The sequence below is a fragment of the Penicillium argentinense genome (genome assembly GCF_028826775.1).
Source record: "Penicillium argentinense strain IBT 30761 chromosome Unknown utg000005l_segment0_segment0, whole genome shotgun sequence".
Lineage (NCBI taxonomy): Eukaryota > Fungi > Ascomycota > Eurotiomycetes > Eurotiales > Aspergillaceae > Penicillium > Penicillium argentinense.
Genome location: NW_026622664.1, coordinates 4,594,520 through 4,608,367, shown reverse-complemented (window position 1 = coordinate 4,608,367; position 13,848 = coordinate 4,594,520). Strand labels below are relative to the sequence as shown.

The window sequence follows — 13,848 nt, the reverse complement described above, 5'->3', positions numbered from 1 at the left end:
AATCACAGGCAGAACAGTCCGTGCTGCGATGTTATGCTAATTGTGCTTGGATACCTCATATGGAGTGGGAGTTTTGAGAACAGACAAGGTACCCTTAGGTATTCAAAGGAGATCAATTAAACAGCACACCCACCATGCTCTTCTTCCTTTGGACGCCGCATACTACCCCCCACCTGGTTCCAAGTTCTTACCCGGTCACTTACCAGATCATCTACGTGGTCACTTACCAATGGAAAGGGATCTTCTCTTGCTGTCCAATTTTACATGTATCTGGGTTTAGAGTATTCTGCTGTCTTGGGGTGTTTGTCCTTTTCAAGGACTTTTACTTCAAAGCGCTTAAAACGTCCCTTCCTCATGTGAGTAATACCATTTTATCGGTACTCGAGTACCCACTTAGAAAATCTACCAGGGCCATTTTACTGTACCAGATAAATGTAGTAGAGATGTCATTGAAGAGAGGCGTAATCATCATAACCAATCCATGCAAAGCAACCCGCTGAATCAAATCCCAAGAATGCAAAAAAGTCCATTCCCAAACTCTCAACGCTGAAGAAACCAAAACAGGCAATATACCCTTCAAACCACACTGCACTAGCGTCGATGCCATGCAGACGAGCAAGTGGAAGTCAGGTGTGTAGAACCAACGCTCGGACGTCACATTGGCAGCGCGCAAACACCTCTGCAAATGCAGGTCCGCGCACCCAACCATTCCTTCCAAATAGCCGATCCCACCCCCTTCATCCTCTCATCTAAGTGCCATACCGCATAACGAAGATGCTTCGGCAAAGCCACTCGCAGATCCACCAATGACGTCTCAAGACGCTGTCCTGATCACAAATGAATCGGCCGGTGGTGGATAGACATCGACGCAAAGTACCCTTCAAGATCATCTTCGTTTGGATCTTGTGAAGAACACTTCATCGATCGGCGGCTCTCGCCCGGAGCGCGCCGGTCCGGCGAGCTACTTCGCCAGACGATTTGCTGGGCCTCCTCAAGGAGATGGTGATCGCTCTCTGGTAAAGGGGAGAAGGTGACATCGTTGCACACCACCCCGAAACGAGTCGCTAGATCGAGGACACCGCGAGCAGGACCTTTGCCTTTCCCGCCTCCGGCTTGGGTGGAGGGATAGTAGAATCGTGGATCGAGGTAGAAAAAGACACTCTTCCATCGGGGGAGTCTTTCTGCAAGGATTTTGCTAGCGCGGGCGTACTGCTTCATGGTCCGTTTGGGGACACCTGGCTCGGCATGGACGAAGAAGAATATTTCGAATCCGACGCTGCGAATCCGATGGCGTGCTGTACGGCTCAGCGTGTCGAGGAACTGTCCTATTCGGTCGAGATCAAACGAGTTCCGGAAGAATAATGTGTGTTGAGAGTATAGGAAGTCTTCTGTTTCGTCGTGGATCTGGTGATTAAGGCCTAGCAGCTTGCGTGCTGTGCCATCATCACCTTGCCAGCTCGGACACATTGACATGGCTCTATACTTGCCGCGTGTGGTGAAGACATTGCCGCGATCCTGAATGACTATCATCGGCTTGTCGACATAGTCATTTGGACAGATGAGAGCTTCTTCGTAGATCCTCAGACGAAGCTCGGGCGGTAATTGCAAGAACGAGGTCTTGGGTGGGATGTTATTTCGCTTTTGTCCCATTTTCAAAGCTGGCAAAAAGAAAGAAAATAAAGGTATAGGATGAGCCCGTGAAATAAATTTCTTTCTGAAAGAACTCAAAATTAAAAACGTCGTCGGAAGTCGGTGGCGAGAAACCGGAGGACTTCCTGGAGAACGTGGCGGCTCTTTGTACACCTTTTTTTATTCGCAAACGTGTAATACAAATGACGGAAGTATTTCTGCAGGTACGCCCAGCTAACTGAGACAATCTACGTGCTGGCGATTTGACCCTTTTTTCAAACTAATGCAGCAAAAGCCGAGTTCGCCCTGAATCGGAGACGGTCGAAACTGGCGATGGCGGCATTTCCAGGAAAAAAAATTTACTTTGCTCGGACGATTGACCCATCGAGCCGGCAAGCCGACGGGAAATGCCCATCGAACCATGGGCTGACGTCCGGCCAAGAACAAAACGTCAGTCCCGAACTCAGATGATCGGCCCCTGTACGCAAGTGATACAATGAATACAGCATTCCTATACACAAGCCAGCTCATCGTGGCAACTATCAAATCACCGACCAAGCAAACAGTAAACGATCATGCGCGGCCACGTTTTTTGCAAATCAAGAATGAAACTCCACGATGTCGCGATGGACCTACCAGAAAGCCAAGGCGGGCGGATATCTATTCCTCATGATGCACACACTACTCTGCTATTTTCAGGACATCAACAGAGGGGGCCGCGAAGGAGATATGTGCGTGATCGGGGCAGACGGGTGAAAGGGAGGGTTGAACAAAAGGGACGAAAGAGACCCGATGCTGTGGATTCATGGGATAACCTTGCATTCCACCACCACCGCGACGAAAAGATCGGCGTTCTGCAGAGATGGAAATCGTTACCTGCGCGTATCGATGCAAAAGCATGGTTTCTACTGGCGGGCCGAACCCATTCAGTTCGTCTTGATTCAAACTTATTCGACGCAGATTGGGTTATAGGGCGTCCCGCACGGTGCGATGGCGACGTCTGTATGAGCATGAGCTTGATGAGGGGGTGAGAAATGACCCCCCTACTAGTAGATCTAGGTGTAGCTCTACCGTTGTGGTAATGCTCCTTGATCGGAGGGAAGAGAACGATCGTCGGAGATCGGCTGATGCAGTGGTTCCACTACTTGCGAACGCATCCCGAGAACCAGAACCAGGGATCCTGAGGACCCATGACATCTCGGGTCTTGATAACATACGATCTGCATAGTACGGTAGATTGGGTCCAATGTCTGTATACCCGCTGTGATATGTACTTTAGGTATCGCCCTGAAACAGTGCTACCTGTAGGAGGAGAGCCAAGAGCCCTATATGGATAATTGACCGAGAAACGCCTAGAAAATCACGAGATAATGATATGCTTGGATGCTAGAGGTGGAACAATGTAAATGACCTGCACTGCCTGTTTCAAGTTTTCATCTCTGTCTATACACGCCCAGAGACCAGGCGGCCCGGAGGACCGCCAACCCCCACGCCATGCCTATACTGTCATAGATGACATTCAGCTTGCTGCCCGTGACCTCGCGCCATCCAATGGGGACTTCGGCGACGGGGATCTGGGCGAACTCGGCCAGCATGAGCATCTCGACATCGAAGATCCAGCCTTCGGAGTGCATGTATGGCACGATGTAGGGCAGTGCGGCGCGGGAGAAGAGTTTAAATCCGCACTGTGTGTCCTTGACGGTGGCCGTCTTGGGCGGCGTCATGAGCCACAGAATCAAGTGAAAGGAGTGCATGAGGAAGTTGCGCAACTTGGATCGCTGGATGGATGTTAGCATATCAACCTTGATTAGGCCCTTCGAACTCAGACTCGGACCCCGAGCTTCAAATACTCAATAAGAGACTCACCTTGACAACAGCCTCGCTGCCCACCATATGGGCCCGCGAACCAACAGCCACCCCACGACCATCCTCATCCTCAATCTCCTGACAAGCTGTAACCAGCTTACCAAGATCCCCAAACTTACTCGCACCGTCCGCATCCGCAAAAACTACATACCGTCCCCGAACATGGCGCATCCCATGCGTCACGGCACCGCCTTTCCCCCGATTATGAGTCAAGCTCACAACACGAATAGTGCCAGGCGGGATATGAACGCCTTCGTGGACCTGCGGCGTCCAGGGCCCCGCATTCCCCTTTGGATGGAGCGATAGCTGGTGATCCTTCGCAAAGCGGAAAGCCACCTCCTCAGTGCGGTCCGTCGAGCCGTCGGAGACAATAACGATTTCCCATCCTCGGTCCGATGCCGAGCCCGTGGCATGACCGTTCGATGAGTCGTCGTTCGGTTTCCGCTTGCGCATCGACCGAGTTTCGACCGCGTCTGCCCCGTTCGACTTGCCTAATGTCCCGTACATGTGTTCCAGGTAGTTGACCGCTTCTTCGAGCATGCCCGGGAGTCGGTCCTCTTCGTTATAGGCGGGGACAACGACGGACATGAATAGCTCGGCTGGTTCGATGGATACGTGTTTTTCGGTTGGGCGGGTTTCTTTCAATGATTTGAGGGTGTCGAGCCAGCAGGGGAGCTTCTCGGGGGTTGTGATGGCTCCATCTTTGGAGAGGGTCTTGTACTTCTTTTCTTCGGGAAGGGGCTTTCGCGGGACTGGCGCGACGAAGGAGACGAAGAGGTAGAACTGCAAGAAGGATAGGTCAGTATGAGCAAAATAGTGATGTTGAGTCCTCAATGAATTGGCACGGCAGCCAGCGTCACACAGCTCGATCTGCGCAGCTGTCGCAGGACCGGCGCGGAGGGTACGACTCACCAGGACAAACAAACCAAGCCCCGTGGAGAGAAACGCAACGAGCAGAATTGACGCAGGTACAGCCGCTACCGTGCTCACACACTGGTGACAAATGCCGCTCCAGGACTCCGCCATGGTGGGTGACCGCGGTTGAGGCGCCGCGAAGGCGGGCGCGGGCGAGACGGGGAGAGGGTGCGAACCAAGAGACGCGAGGGGGAATTGACAAGGCGATTTACTCGGCCATGCGATGCCAACAACTCAAAAGGCCATGCAAACGCTGCGTAAAGGAAATTGGGCGGACCCTGTCTGGGGGAGGAGGGAGGTTGCAGTTGGAGATAATCGCCAGCTTGGCCTTTCGACAACGCGCAAGCCGCAAGTTTGGCGCGCCTAAAATAAACTCGAGTGGAGCGGGGGAATGTCACCCCGGGGGATTTCCCCTACGAAATGCGAGGTGGGAGTGTTTGAGAATAAAGGATTTGTTAAATGGGGTGTTTCTGATTTGTTCAGAGTCAATTGCGATTTTACTGACAGCTACTAGCATCAAGGTGCCAAGCAAGGAAGGGTATCTATGGTCGAACAGCTAATCGATCTCAATGTGAGCGTCCACTGAACTATGATGGAAATATAGAAGAATTACTCAAATAATCAGAGTTGTCTAGACAAGGCAAACAAATTACCACGCAGCACACGTCTCCCGCAGAGGCAGTGCTGCAATACTAGAAATCTCATCGTCGTGGTGTTGTACGTACCCCCAAACGGACTGGTGGAGATGGGGCCGAAACTCATCTGCAAGCCGACTCCACTCGACAAAGTGCGGCCAATCGCCGCCGTTGCAACTTACACTCTCCAAGAGCTCGTACACTAAAAGTTTACATCAGCACCTTACAAATGATCAAAGCTACATAAGTCGAGGTATATTTGATTCGTGAAATCGTGCAAGCACGGTCGGAAGCCATGCAATCCGCTGATATGAACTAAGTTAGACAAAGACACAACAATTCCATAAAGATGCGATCTTTAGGCAAGTAATGAGGCTATGCGAAGTTGGATATCGTTCAAAAGCAGATGGCCGACCCAACGCAAAACAAAAGCAATAATGTAACAAGAAAACACTCGAATCGGCATTCCTGGGCAGGACATACCGCCACCTCCTCTGGCTCACCAGCTCTCACTGCAGTGCCTTTCCTCATGTCAGTATTTCTGGTTCCCGACTCCGTCCGAGAGTCTCGCAAGTACCATTCAAATAACGAGCACATCGACTGTCTATTCCGATGTAGCAGTACATGGGTACTGCCACAAGTAGCCGGGTAAGGACCACGAGGTTCGCGGTCTGACTTCGATGGCAAGGTCAAGCCAATTCCTGGATTTGGATTTGATCGTCCGGGACTTTCCACAAGATAGTCCGAAGAGGCATTGTCCGTAGGAAGGAACCAGGGATCCAGTTGAATAGATGGGACGGCTCCGTCGTAATGTTTCCAGAAAAAGATCCAGATCAGAGGGGAACTGATCATCCGCGGCTTCCATTCGTGGCTCATGATTTCTGTTTCGTGTGATCTGTCGAGTAGCCGTGGCGACTATATTGAAAGACTCCGTGTATGTAAGGAAAATAACGAAACGAGCGGTCCATATGTCAAGGTAGGTTTGGAATGTCCAGATCCAGTTACGATAAGAGTCAAGCGGTTCCTCCTGCCAGTTTCCCCCAAGAGATACACCAATATCTTTTATAGAAAGCACAGCTGGGCGCTTTCGTATTATGTTTTCTGTTCACGCTGCGAGCATGTCGTGGTCTACTATGTCGGATGAAGATGGATCAGCGTCAATCCTGGGGAGACTGTTCCGAGTTGCAGATGCAAGTCAAGATTTGCTGTCGAGGCCGCCACATGTTGCGGCGAATGGGGCGTAGTCATGTGCGAGTTGTGTTGCTTCGAATTTTTCGGGGCGAAGGCAGTTATATGTTATCCAGCGGTTGAACTGCAGCGAAATTGTTAGGTTGTTGAGGCATTGACATTGCTTGTCGGGATATTTGCACAAACCGTTGATATCCGAACTCCCAGCCACAGACATCGGTGCCGTCTTGGCCTGTCCATGCCGCTCTTCTCAATGAAGGGCCTATCTTCCTCCGGTGGTGCTCCGTCAAAAAAGGTCGCCGAGTAGTACAGCTGACTCCACGATTGGCCTCGAATGAAGAAGTCTTCAGGCAACTGTCGCGGGAGACCATCGCCCAGCTCAGGGTAAGAATTTCTCGCAATAGCTTCGAGATTGGTGTCAGGAAGGAATTGAGTGTTCAAATATTGAACTATTTTGAGCCACGGGATCATCGGTTCGAGTTGCTGCATGGCGAGTGGGTGGATGGCTAAGCACCAGATGAACGCCAGTGAAGTGTGGATACCCGGATGTGCACTCTGATCATTCCAGTAGTCCAGGAATATAGACAGAGAGTGAAATGCAAGAGCACTTCCCCGGATAGCCGTCTCTGAAAGTGCCTGCGAGATAACTTCGGCAGGGTTGTGTATCATTTCGGTGTTATCATTGCCGGTCCAGTGAAGGGCAAGCTCATATGCCGTTTCGGCAGTATGTTGTGTCTGGGAGAACTCCATTGCCATCACGCGCTCCGGTTCACCGTACTGAAGAATTGCCGCAAAATTACTAGACATGACAAAGACGCCCTCTTGCCCTTTTCGATCCAGCCGGGGAATATCTCGTCGTAGAATAGCCAGGTAGTTATTTGCCAAAGTCACGAACTGAGTGGGCGAACCTTTGTTGAAAATCACACTATGTGTTGCAATCAAAGCTGGTGCCAGAGTATACTGCTGTCCGCGAAAGCCGCTGAAGAGTAGGATAATGCTCTCGCGGGCATTGGGGAATGGACGCACGCAGACCAAGGCCTTGGTGTAGTAGAAGAGCTGGGCGAGAACATCCGGGCGAGCGAGCACGGCCAAATGATGTTGAATTCGGCCCACATCGGGACTCAGGTCGGCATCTTGATTGTACCAGTATCGTGAGACGGCAGCCCAGACTTCCCGATCCCTCATATCCGACTCCTCAATCGCCATGCGGTACCGCGCTAAGTCCCCCAGACACTCGATCCAGGTCTCTTGAAAATCCGGGATATTCTCCAGCAACAGAGTCACCATGCTGTAGGCGACGTATATAAAATTGAGCATATACTCCAGCGAGCCGGGCAGTCGTTGTCGCAGCACTTCTAAGAACGAATGGATCCCGTACCGCCACATCCTTGCTGGCATGGAGTATTTTTCGGCAAGCATTTTGAGTTCAGGCTTAGCAGTTGGATGTTGTGAGGCTAGGAAGAAATCGTGGTGCTCATGAAGCAGGGTGCTATGTATAGAAATCAAAGCCTGCCATTGAGGGGCGCTCAGCTCCGCCTTGGACTCAGCCTGCTCCTTGTCGATTTTCATGCACTTGTGCTCGACCATGGCCAGACCCCGATAGATAGTCCGCACTTCCTGGGCCAATTGGTCGTCGCCGATAGGGTTGGTGTCCAGCTGCTTGACCATGGCATATTGGCTGTGCGGAGCGGGGGAGTCTGCAGAGAGCATTTTCTGCTCCTTCTCCTGCTCTTGTTCCTGTTCCTGCCCTTGACTTGCAGGATGCTTGACTGTCGGTGATACTTTCAGCTGTTTTGATGGGGGTTCATCCAGTTCCATTTCGCCACCTTGGTCATCACCTCCATTCGGACTTAGCACCACATTAGGCATCGAATTGTATCTCTTAAGCTCTGCTCGGGGATCGCCATGGCTATGCACATAATTTCGCTCCCCGGAGCGTGCGGATTCCGCCGCCTCTTCATAGCGAGCTCGACGACTACGAGTCTGACTCTGACTCTGACTGTTGCTCTGGTTCTGACTTTGAGTCTGATTTTGATTTAGCAGCTGGGTTTGAACCTGATGTTGCGTCGTCGACGGCGTCCGGCGACCCCGCGGCGTGGACGGTTTGCGGCGAAACCGGTCTGTGCGGGTGACACTCGTACGAGGCGACGAGGGCTTGGTGACCCGGCCGCCACGACTGCTGAGCGTCTCCTGGGTGCAATCGTCGGGGATGAGGCCGGACTGCCGGCCACTGGAATATGGGGGGCTGGCGGGACGAAACCCGCGACTGGCCATTGACAGCTCCGGGCGACCTGGAATACCACGACGGAGCGATCGACCAGGACTAGAATGGCGGGTTAGAGGGGGTTCTGCAACAGCAACACGGACCGGACAGAACTTGCCTGGGTTCATGGAATGCTCTGCCGGTCCTGAGGGCCTTACCGAATCGGGGCTCGGTTCTGGTGCGCCGCGACTCCTTACCGCAAGACAGGGATGGTGATGGTCTCAAATCGGCCATCGTTGGCTTTACTGGGCCATCATCTGTGCCAGAATTAGCGATCACAATCGATTTTGTTTTGTTGCCCCCTCGGCCCAGGACGATTCGCCATCGCCTGAACGGGCAGTGCGAATCAGGCGAGCAAGGCGGGTAGTGCGAGTAGAGCGGATGGGGGTGGCTGAAGGGGGCGATTCAGCGCTGTGGGGGCAACTCACGTCCGCAGGGGCTGGCTAAGCATCCGGAGGATTCCTTTTGCACTCCCAGAGCAGCCTGAGGAGGGCGTGTTTTATAGCAGTTCCGGTGGCTGCCTCTCAAGCTGTAAGGCTGCCAGAAGTACAAAGCGAGCCAGGTTATCGCGGCCAGGGTGCGGTTCAGGTCCACTCAGCGTAATGGTTGCGGTTGCCTTATTGTACCTTTCGCCTGGGCTGACGCGAGCCCTATACCTCAGAGTACACTATCCACTGGCAGCGTACTTTACATCCAGTCTTTACATCACATTTTTCACGCCCTGCCCCAGGTCCAAAAAGTGATGGATTCTTTCGGCGTCTCGCCCCAATGCCCGATCAGTCTCCCAGAGCCTGAATTGCCCCAGAATCGCGTTTCTGAAACAGCTTAGCCGCCCGAAAAGAGGCTGCAGCGAAATAATGCTGGCGAAATGATTACCCTACGCTACTGCCTTTGCACCCTTGGAGTAATCTAGGAGAAACACAAGGCACGGTCTCGTTGAGAGGTCATCGACCCTCCGTTTGCCTTGTATGCGCCCTGTCCCAGCTCCAGAGTGACTTATGCGCCGAAGCCCGGCAGAACCCTTGGAAATATTTCATCAAGGATAGGGCCAGCGGTAAGGTCATTCGACAGCTTTCCGCGGCATTTTATGCGCGCAGGTAGTGACGCTGCAGCTGTCTACTCCTTACCCGGTGCGGTCCCATCAGCCCGGGTATGGGCATGTATGAGGAAGAACAGCGACTACCGAAACCAAACTCAAGCCCCCATTACGACAATCTGTATTTCCTTTACTGCTTGCACACTGAACTTTCAGTCTTCATTGGGTGAGGTATTTCTCTTTGATGCCCTTGCGTGGAGACCGATCTGGCAGTCACCGCTCTGCCGAGGCGAGATGCCTCTCACCGACTGTTCCTGCACTGACCACCAACGGTACCTTACCCTTAGGCTCACTGTTCTAAGCAGACATGAAACCATTCAGGTTGACAAGGCGAATAGGGACCTTCGGGCGTGACTCCCGTCCCACTTGCTCACTAATCATCTCGACAGCAGGACGCCAAATCCCAGAGTTCACGTCCCACGCCGATCCGAATGGCAAGATGGAGGAGACCCAATGGGCCATTGGGCCTCGTCCTCAAGGCATCTAGGGTCCAGCCCGCGGCCTAAGTCACCCGCCAGTCTGCCTGCTTCCGATTTCATTATCGTCAGGAAGATCTAGCCGTGTCCTGGGTGCTTCGCGAGCGTGACACCCTCTCAAATCGCGCGATAGCCGATATCATGGGGTCGAGCGAGCTCCGATGATGATCTTGTATCCCAGTATCGCGAGAACACATGGCCAGCGAACGCTCGGAGACGCACGAACACGTTGGTGTGCTTTTTCCGATACCCTGGTTCTCTGTGCTTTGTCTGTGACTCTGCCAGGACGCCCGGGGTTCTGGTCATGACTCGGAATCAATAGCAGCGTTCTTACAATGACAAATTTCTTTACTGTCCAGTGGGGAGCAGCTCGCACGGTGTCTCTTACTCTACAATTCTATGCTTTCTATTCGTATTCCTCGGTGCTCGGAGTGGGTCATAAAAATAAAAATAGTCGAGTCAAAACTAGGCCGCAGCGTCCATCACCAACGTCAGCCTACGGCGAGACGCCGATAATCCTGTCACTGTCCGGTGACCTCTTCTCATAGTATGTGATAGTATCTAGCTGTGAGAATCGTGATACCAACCAAGTCCGGAGCGCGGACAGCTCCAAATCCCTGGATCTAGACGTTGGGTAGTCCACTGTACCACAGCAGCTACCACATACACTATTAATTGGCCCGGGGAAATAAATTACCATCACAGTGACCGATCTGAGCTTGCCCAACTCGCCAATTAATCGGTTTGATTCATAGTATATCCCTGTCGACGGTTACGCATGCGACAAGAAAGATACTTGCATACAGCGTGGCAGGGTGTTACGGGTAGGGGTTGAGCGGGTGGGTCTCCACGGTAGCTCAATGCACGATTTCCACATTCATACCTAGCACCTGTGAGGTAGAGTATACTCTACTATGAACCAATGTATTACATCAAGTATAAACGGGATTTGGAACGCATCGGAAAATATAATCACAATGCAGTCGATCATATGCGCTCTGCCCCAAGTATCTGCAGGCTGTACCACTCGAATTCCTATGGTTCGCACCTCGCAGCAGGCAACCAGCCCGTTCCTCGTCTGATAGCCCCTTCCCCTACAATACTCCCCGAGCCACAGATACCCCTGCGTGGATTAACGCCCATCGTCCAGGCCATGATGTAACGCGCATCCAGGGATGTTATCATGATGGATCCTGCGAGGAACGTGCGATCAAACTAAGCCCACCTTTACCTACACTAGTGTAGAAATGACTAGCAGTATGTGACTTTCAGGGTGACCTAGCTAGGATAAGCTGGTGGTACCCTTCTGGAGTGGCCGCGCCCGGGTGAAAAAGCGCAAATACCGGTATCACCCCCGCCCTACACAGTGTAGACAAGGTCGTAGTAGTCAAATCCTGAAACCTGCAAGATTGCGATGATCATGATCAGCTCACATGTAGAATGGCAGGGCGGAACGATGGGTGACACTGGATAGGGGCCGAATGTGATCCCTGTACAGCGGAAGATGTGAAAGGGAGCAAAGGGAGGGGGCTGGTCCCGAAGCTAAGTAGATTTCACCCGGGTGAAATGCGACACTAGCACCAGCGGGGTGTCATGGTGCATCCGAGACATGAAACTAGCTCGGCAGGGCAATTCTAGATTTTTACTCGAATGATCCATGCGGCCGGGCCTGATGCATATGCACGGACTAAAATTCTTTAGCCCCAAGCATAAAATAACGCTGTCATTGGCGTTGAGCTGGTGATAACATGTTTCATTGGCCCTGGGGCTATGGAGCGACCGGTCTCAATTTTTGAGCCGACCACACATTACGGTAGGTACACTAGGCTGCACCGAGGGGCAGAGCCAGCCAGCCGCTAGTTCTTTTGTCGCGGGATCTTAGTGTGCATTTAGTGTTAGGAGCCGTTGAGGTCAGGGGTCAATCAGTTTAGGGTGAAGAGGTATGGTGATGGGGCCATGGGGACGGTCAGATGAGCTAGAAGCGGGGTTGGATGCGCACTGGAGTAGCCTTGCGGTATTTTGATATCGTGAAAGATGCTCTATTAGGATAAATTTTGATTGAAGTATAGTGTTACTCCAAGTTGTTTTTAGTGTAGTGTTTGCCGGTTGCGTTCAAGCCGGATACATTCAAATCGAGGAGGTATATTCCAGCAGATCATCACACTGCATGAGGTAAACCACAGCAAAACAAACGAAAATCAACCACAATGCTTTAAAAATACGTTTTACAGCGATACACATAAAGAACATATTATTCAATACCATTATTCAGATCAACTCCTATCAATTCCACCCGCAGTCTGTGTGGTGCATTCGCAGTCGTGGCTGCTTTCATAGATGGAGACCGCATCTCCACCACAACGTCATCCCGAGGGTCGAGCAATAACGACACTCCAACAACCACCGCCGTGCAACCAACTGGCAATCATCTCACAGCGCCGTATAACACGACCAAATTAGATCCAAAAAAAACCGTCAATTCCAATCGTCACAGACTCTGAAATCACAATCACGTCTATTCTTCACGATCGCAGATCTCAAAAGCCACCTCTTCACCGCCGGAGATCAACGATCATACTCGACCGATCCATGTACACAAGACTGCACGCAACCGCGCGACAGACACTCAGTCCCGGAATATTCCCAGATCAAATACTCAAAGCCACTTGCGGGTGCATCATGTCGGCACGGGCATCAACATGGACACTGCCGGGGCTCAATGCCCGCGTGAACTCCACGCCTGACATCACCCAGGACGACCTGCAGTCTTTCCCTGCATTCAGAACCTGGGTCTCGACATTGCAGGCGTCCTTGGCGCGACAGCGGGATCCATCGCACGAGTTCAACTCTGACCCGTATGTCCTGCGTCAGATTGATATTCAGTCGGTTGATCGATTTGGCGGGGGCCGGCTGGGCTTTGTCAAGCTGAAGGCGGATGTGTCGAATGGTGCTGGGGAGCGGTTGCCTGGGAGTGTCTTTTTGCGAGGGGGCAGTGTTGGGATGCTGGTGAGTTGTATCCTTGTTGTTTTTCCTATCCTTTTTATTATGTCTGCGTGTTTCCTACCGATGTCCTATTCGGGATTCCCCTTCGTGCTTGACTGAACTGAACCCACATCTGACTACGTGTTCCAGCTCATCCTGCAACCAAATGATATCCCTGCCTCTCAGGAAGAAGGGAAACAGGCCATCCTCACGATTCAGCCTCGTATTCCAGCTGGATCTTTAGCGTTTGCTGAGATTCCAGCTGGCATGCTTGACGGTAGCGGTACTTTTGCCGGAGGGGCCGCGAAAGAAATTGAAGAAGAGACTGGGCTATCTGTCAAACAAGATGAGTTGATTGATCTCACCTCGATGGCTCTACATTCTAATGAGGAATCGGATGGGGAAACGTTGCAGAAAGCGGTGTATCCTTCCGCTGGGGGTAGTGACGAGTTTATTCCGTTATTCTTGTGCCAGAAGCGTATGCCTCGGAAGGAGATTGAGGAGCTGCAGGGAAAGCTGACTGGACTGCGGGAGCATGGCGAAAAGATTACGCTAAAGGTTGTGCCGCTTGAGGATTTGTGGAAGGAAGGGTTGAGGGATGGGAAGACTTTGGCTGCGTGGGCGCTCTACAAAGGGTTGCAACAGGAAGGCAGAATTTGAGCTGGGCCATATACGTTGACACTCGTAAAATATTAAGCATCGAATAACTTTGTGAAAATTTATTATGTTCGAGTGTATTGGTTGATATGGTTAAGCAATGTTGTTTTCACAACTGGCCGGGGTAAATATTGTGGGGCA

At 51.9% G+C, this 13,848-nt stretch overlaps 4 protein-coding genes across 4 annotated transcripts; 1 reads left to right on the top strand and 3 right to left on the bottom strand.

Moving 5' to 3' along the window:
- Positions 1-831: 831 nt before the first annotated feature.
- Positions 832-1,650, bottom strand: N7532_006511 (uncharacterized protein; the record flags this gene model as incomplete). The annotated part of the gene is made up of 1 exon (XM_056619005.1): positions 832-1,650. The coding sequence occupies one exon, from the start codon at positions 1,648-1,650 to the stop codon at positions 832-834; it is 819 nt and encodes a 272-aa protein (XP_056475164.1).
- Positions 1,651-3,062: 1,412 nt separating this feature from the next.
- N7532_006510 (dolichyl-phosphate beta-glucosyltransferase) lies at positions 3,063-4,521 on the bottom strand (the record flags this gene model as incomplete). Its single annotated transcript, XM_056619004.1, has 2 exons — positions 3,063-3,407; positions 3,496-4,521. 2 exons carry the CDS (start codon positions 4,519-4,521, stop codon positions 3,063-3,065), a joined length of 1,371 nt encoding a protein of 456 aa, XP_056475163.1.
- A 1,719-nt stretch (positions 4,522-6,240) lies between these two features.
- Positions 6,241-8,624, bottom strand: N7532_006509 (uncharacterized protein; the record flags this gene model as incomplete). Its single annotated transcript, XM_056619003.1, has 2 exons — positions 6,241-6,357; positions 6,420-8,624. 2 exons carry the CDS (start codon positions 8,622-8,624, stop codon positions 6,241-6,243), a joined length of 2,322 nt encoding a protein of 773 aa, XP_056475162.1.
- Positions 8,625-12,747: 4,123 nt separating this feature from the next.
- N7532_006508 (putative NUDIX family hydrolase) lies at positions 12,748-13,710 on the top strand (the record flags this gene model as incomplete). Its single annotated transcript, XM_056619002.1, has 2 exons — positions 12,748-13,074; positions 13,201-13,710. The coding sequence occupies 2 exons, from the start codon at positions 12,748-12,750 to the stop codon at positions 13,708-13,710; spliced, it is 837 nt and encodes a 278-aa protein (XP_056475161.1).
- Between the last annotated feature and the right edge of the window lie 138 nt (positions 13,711-13,848).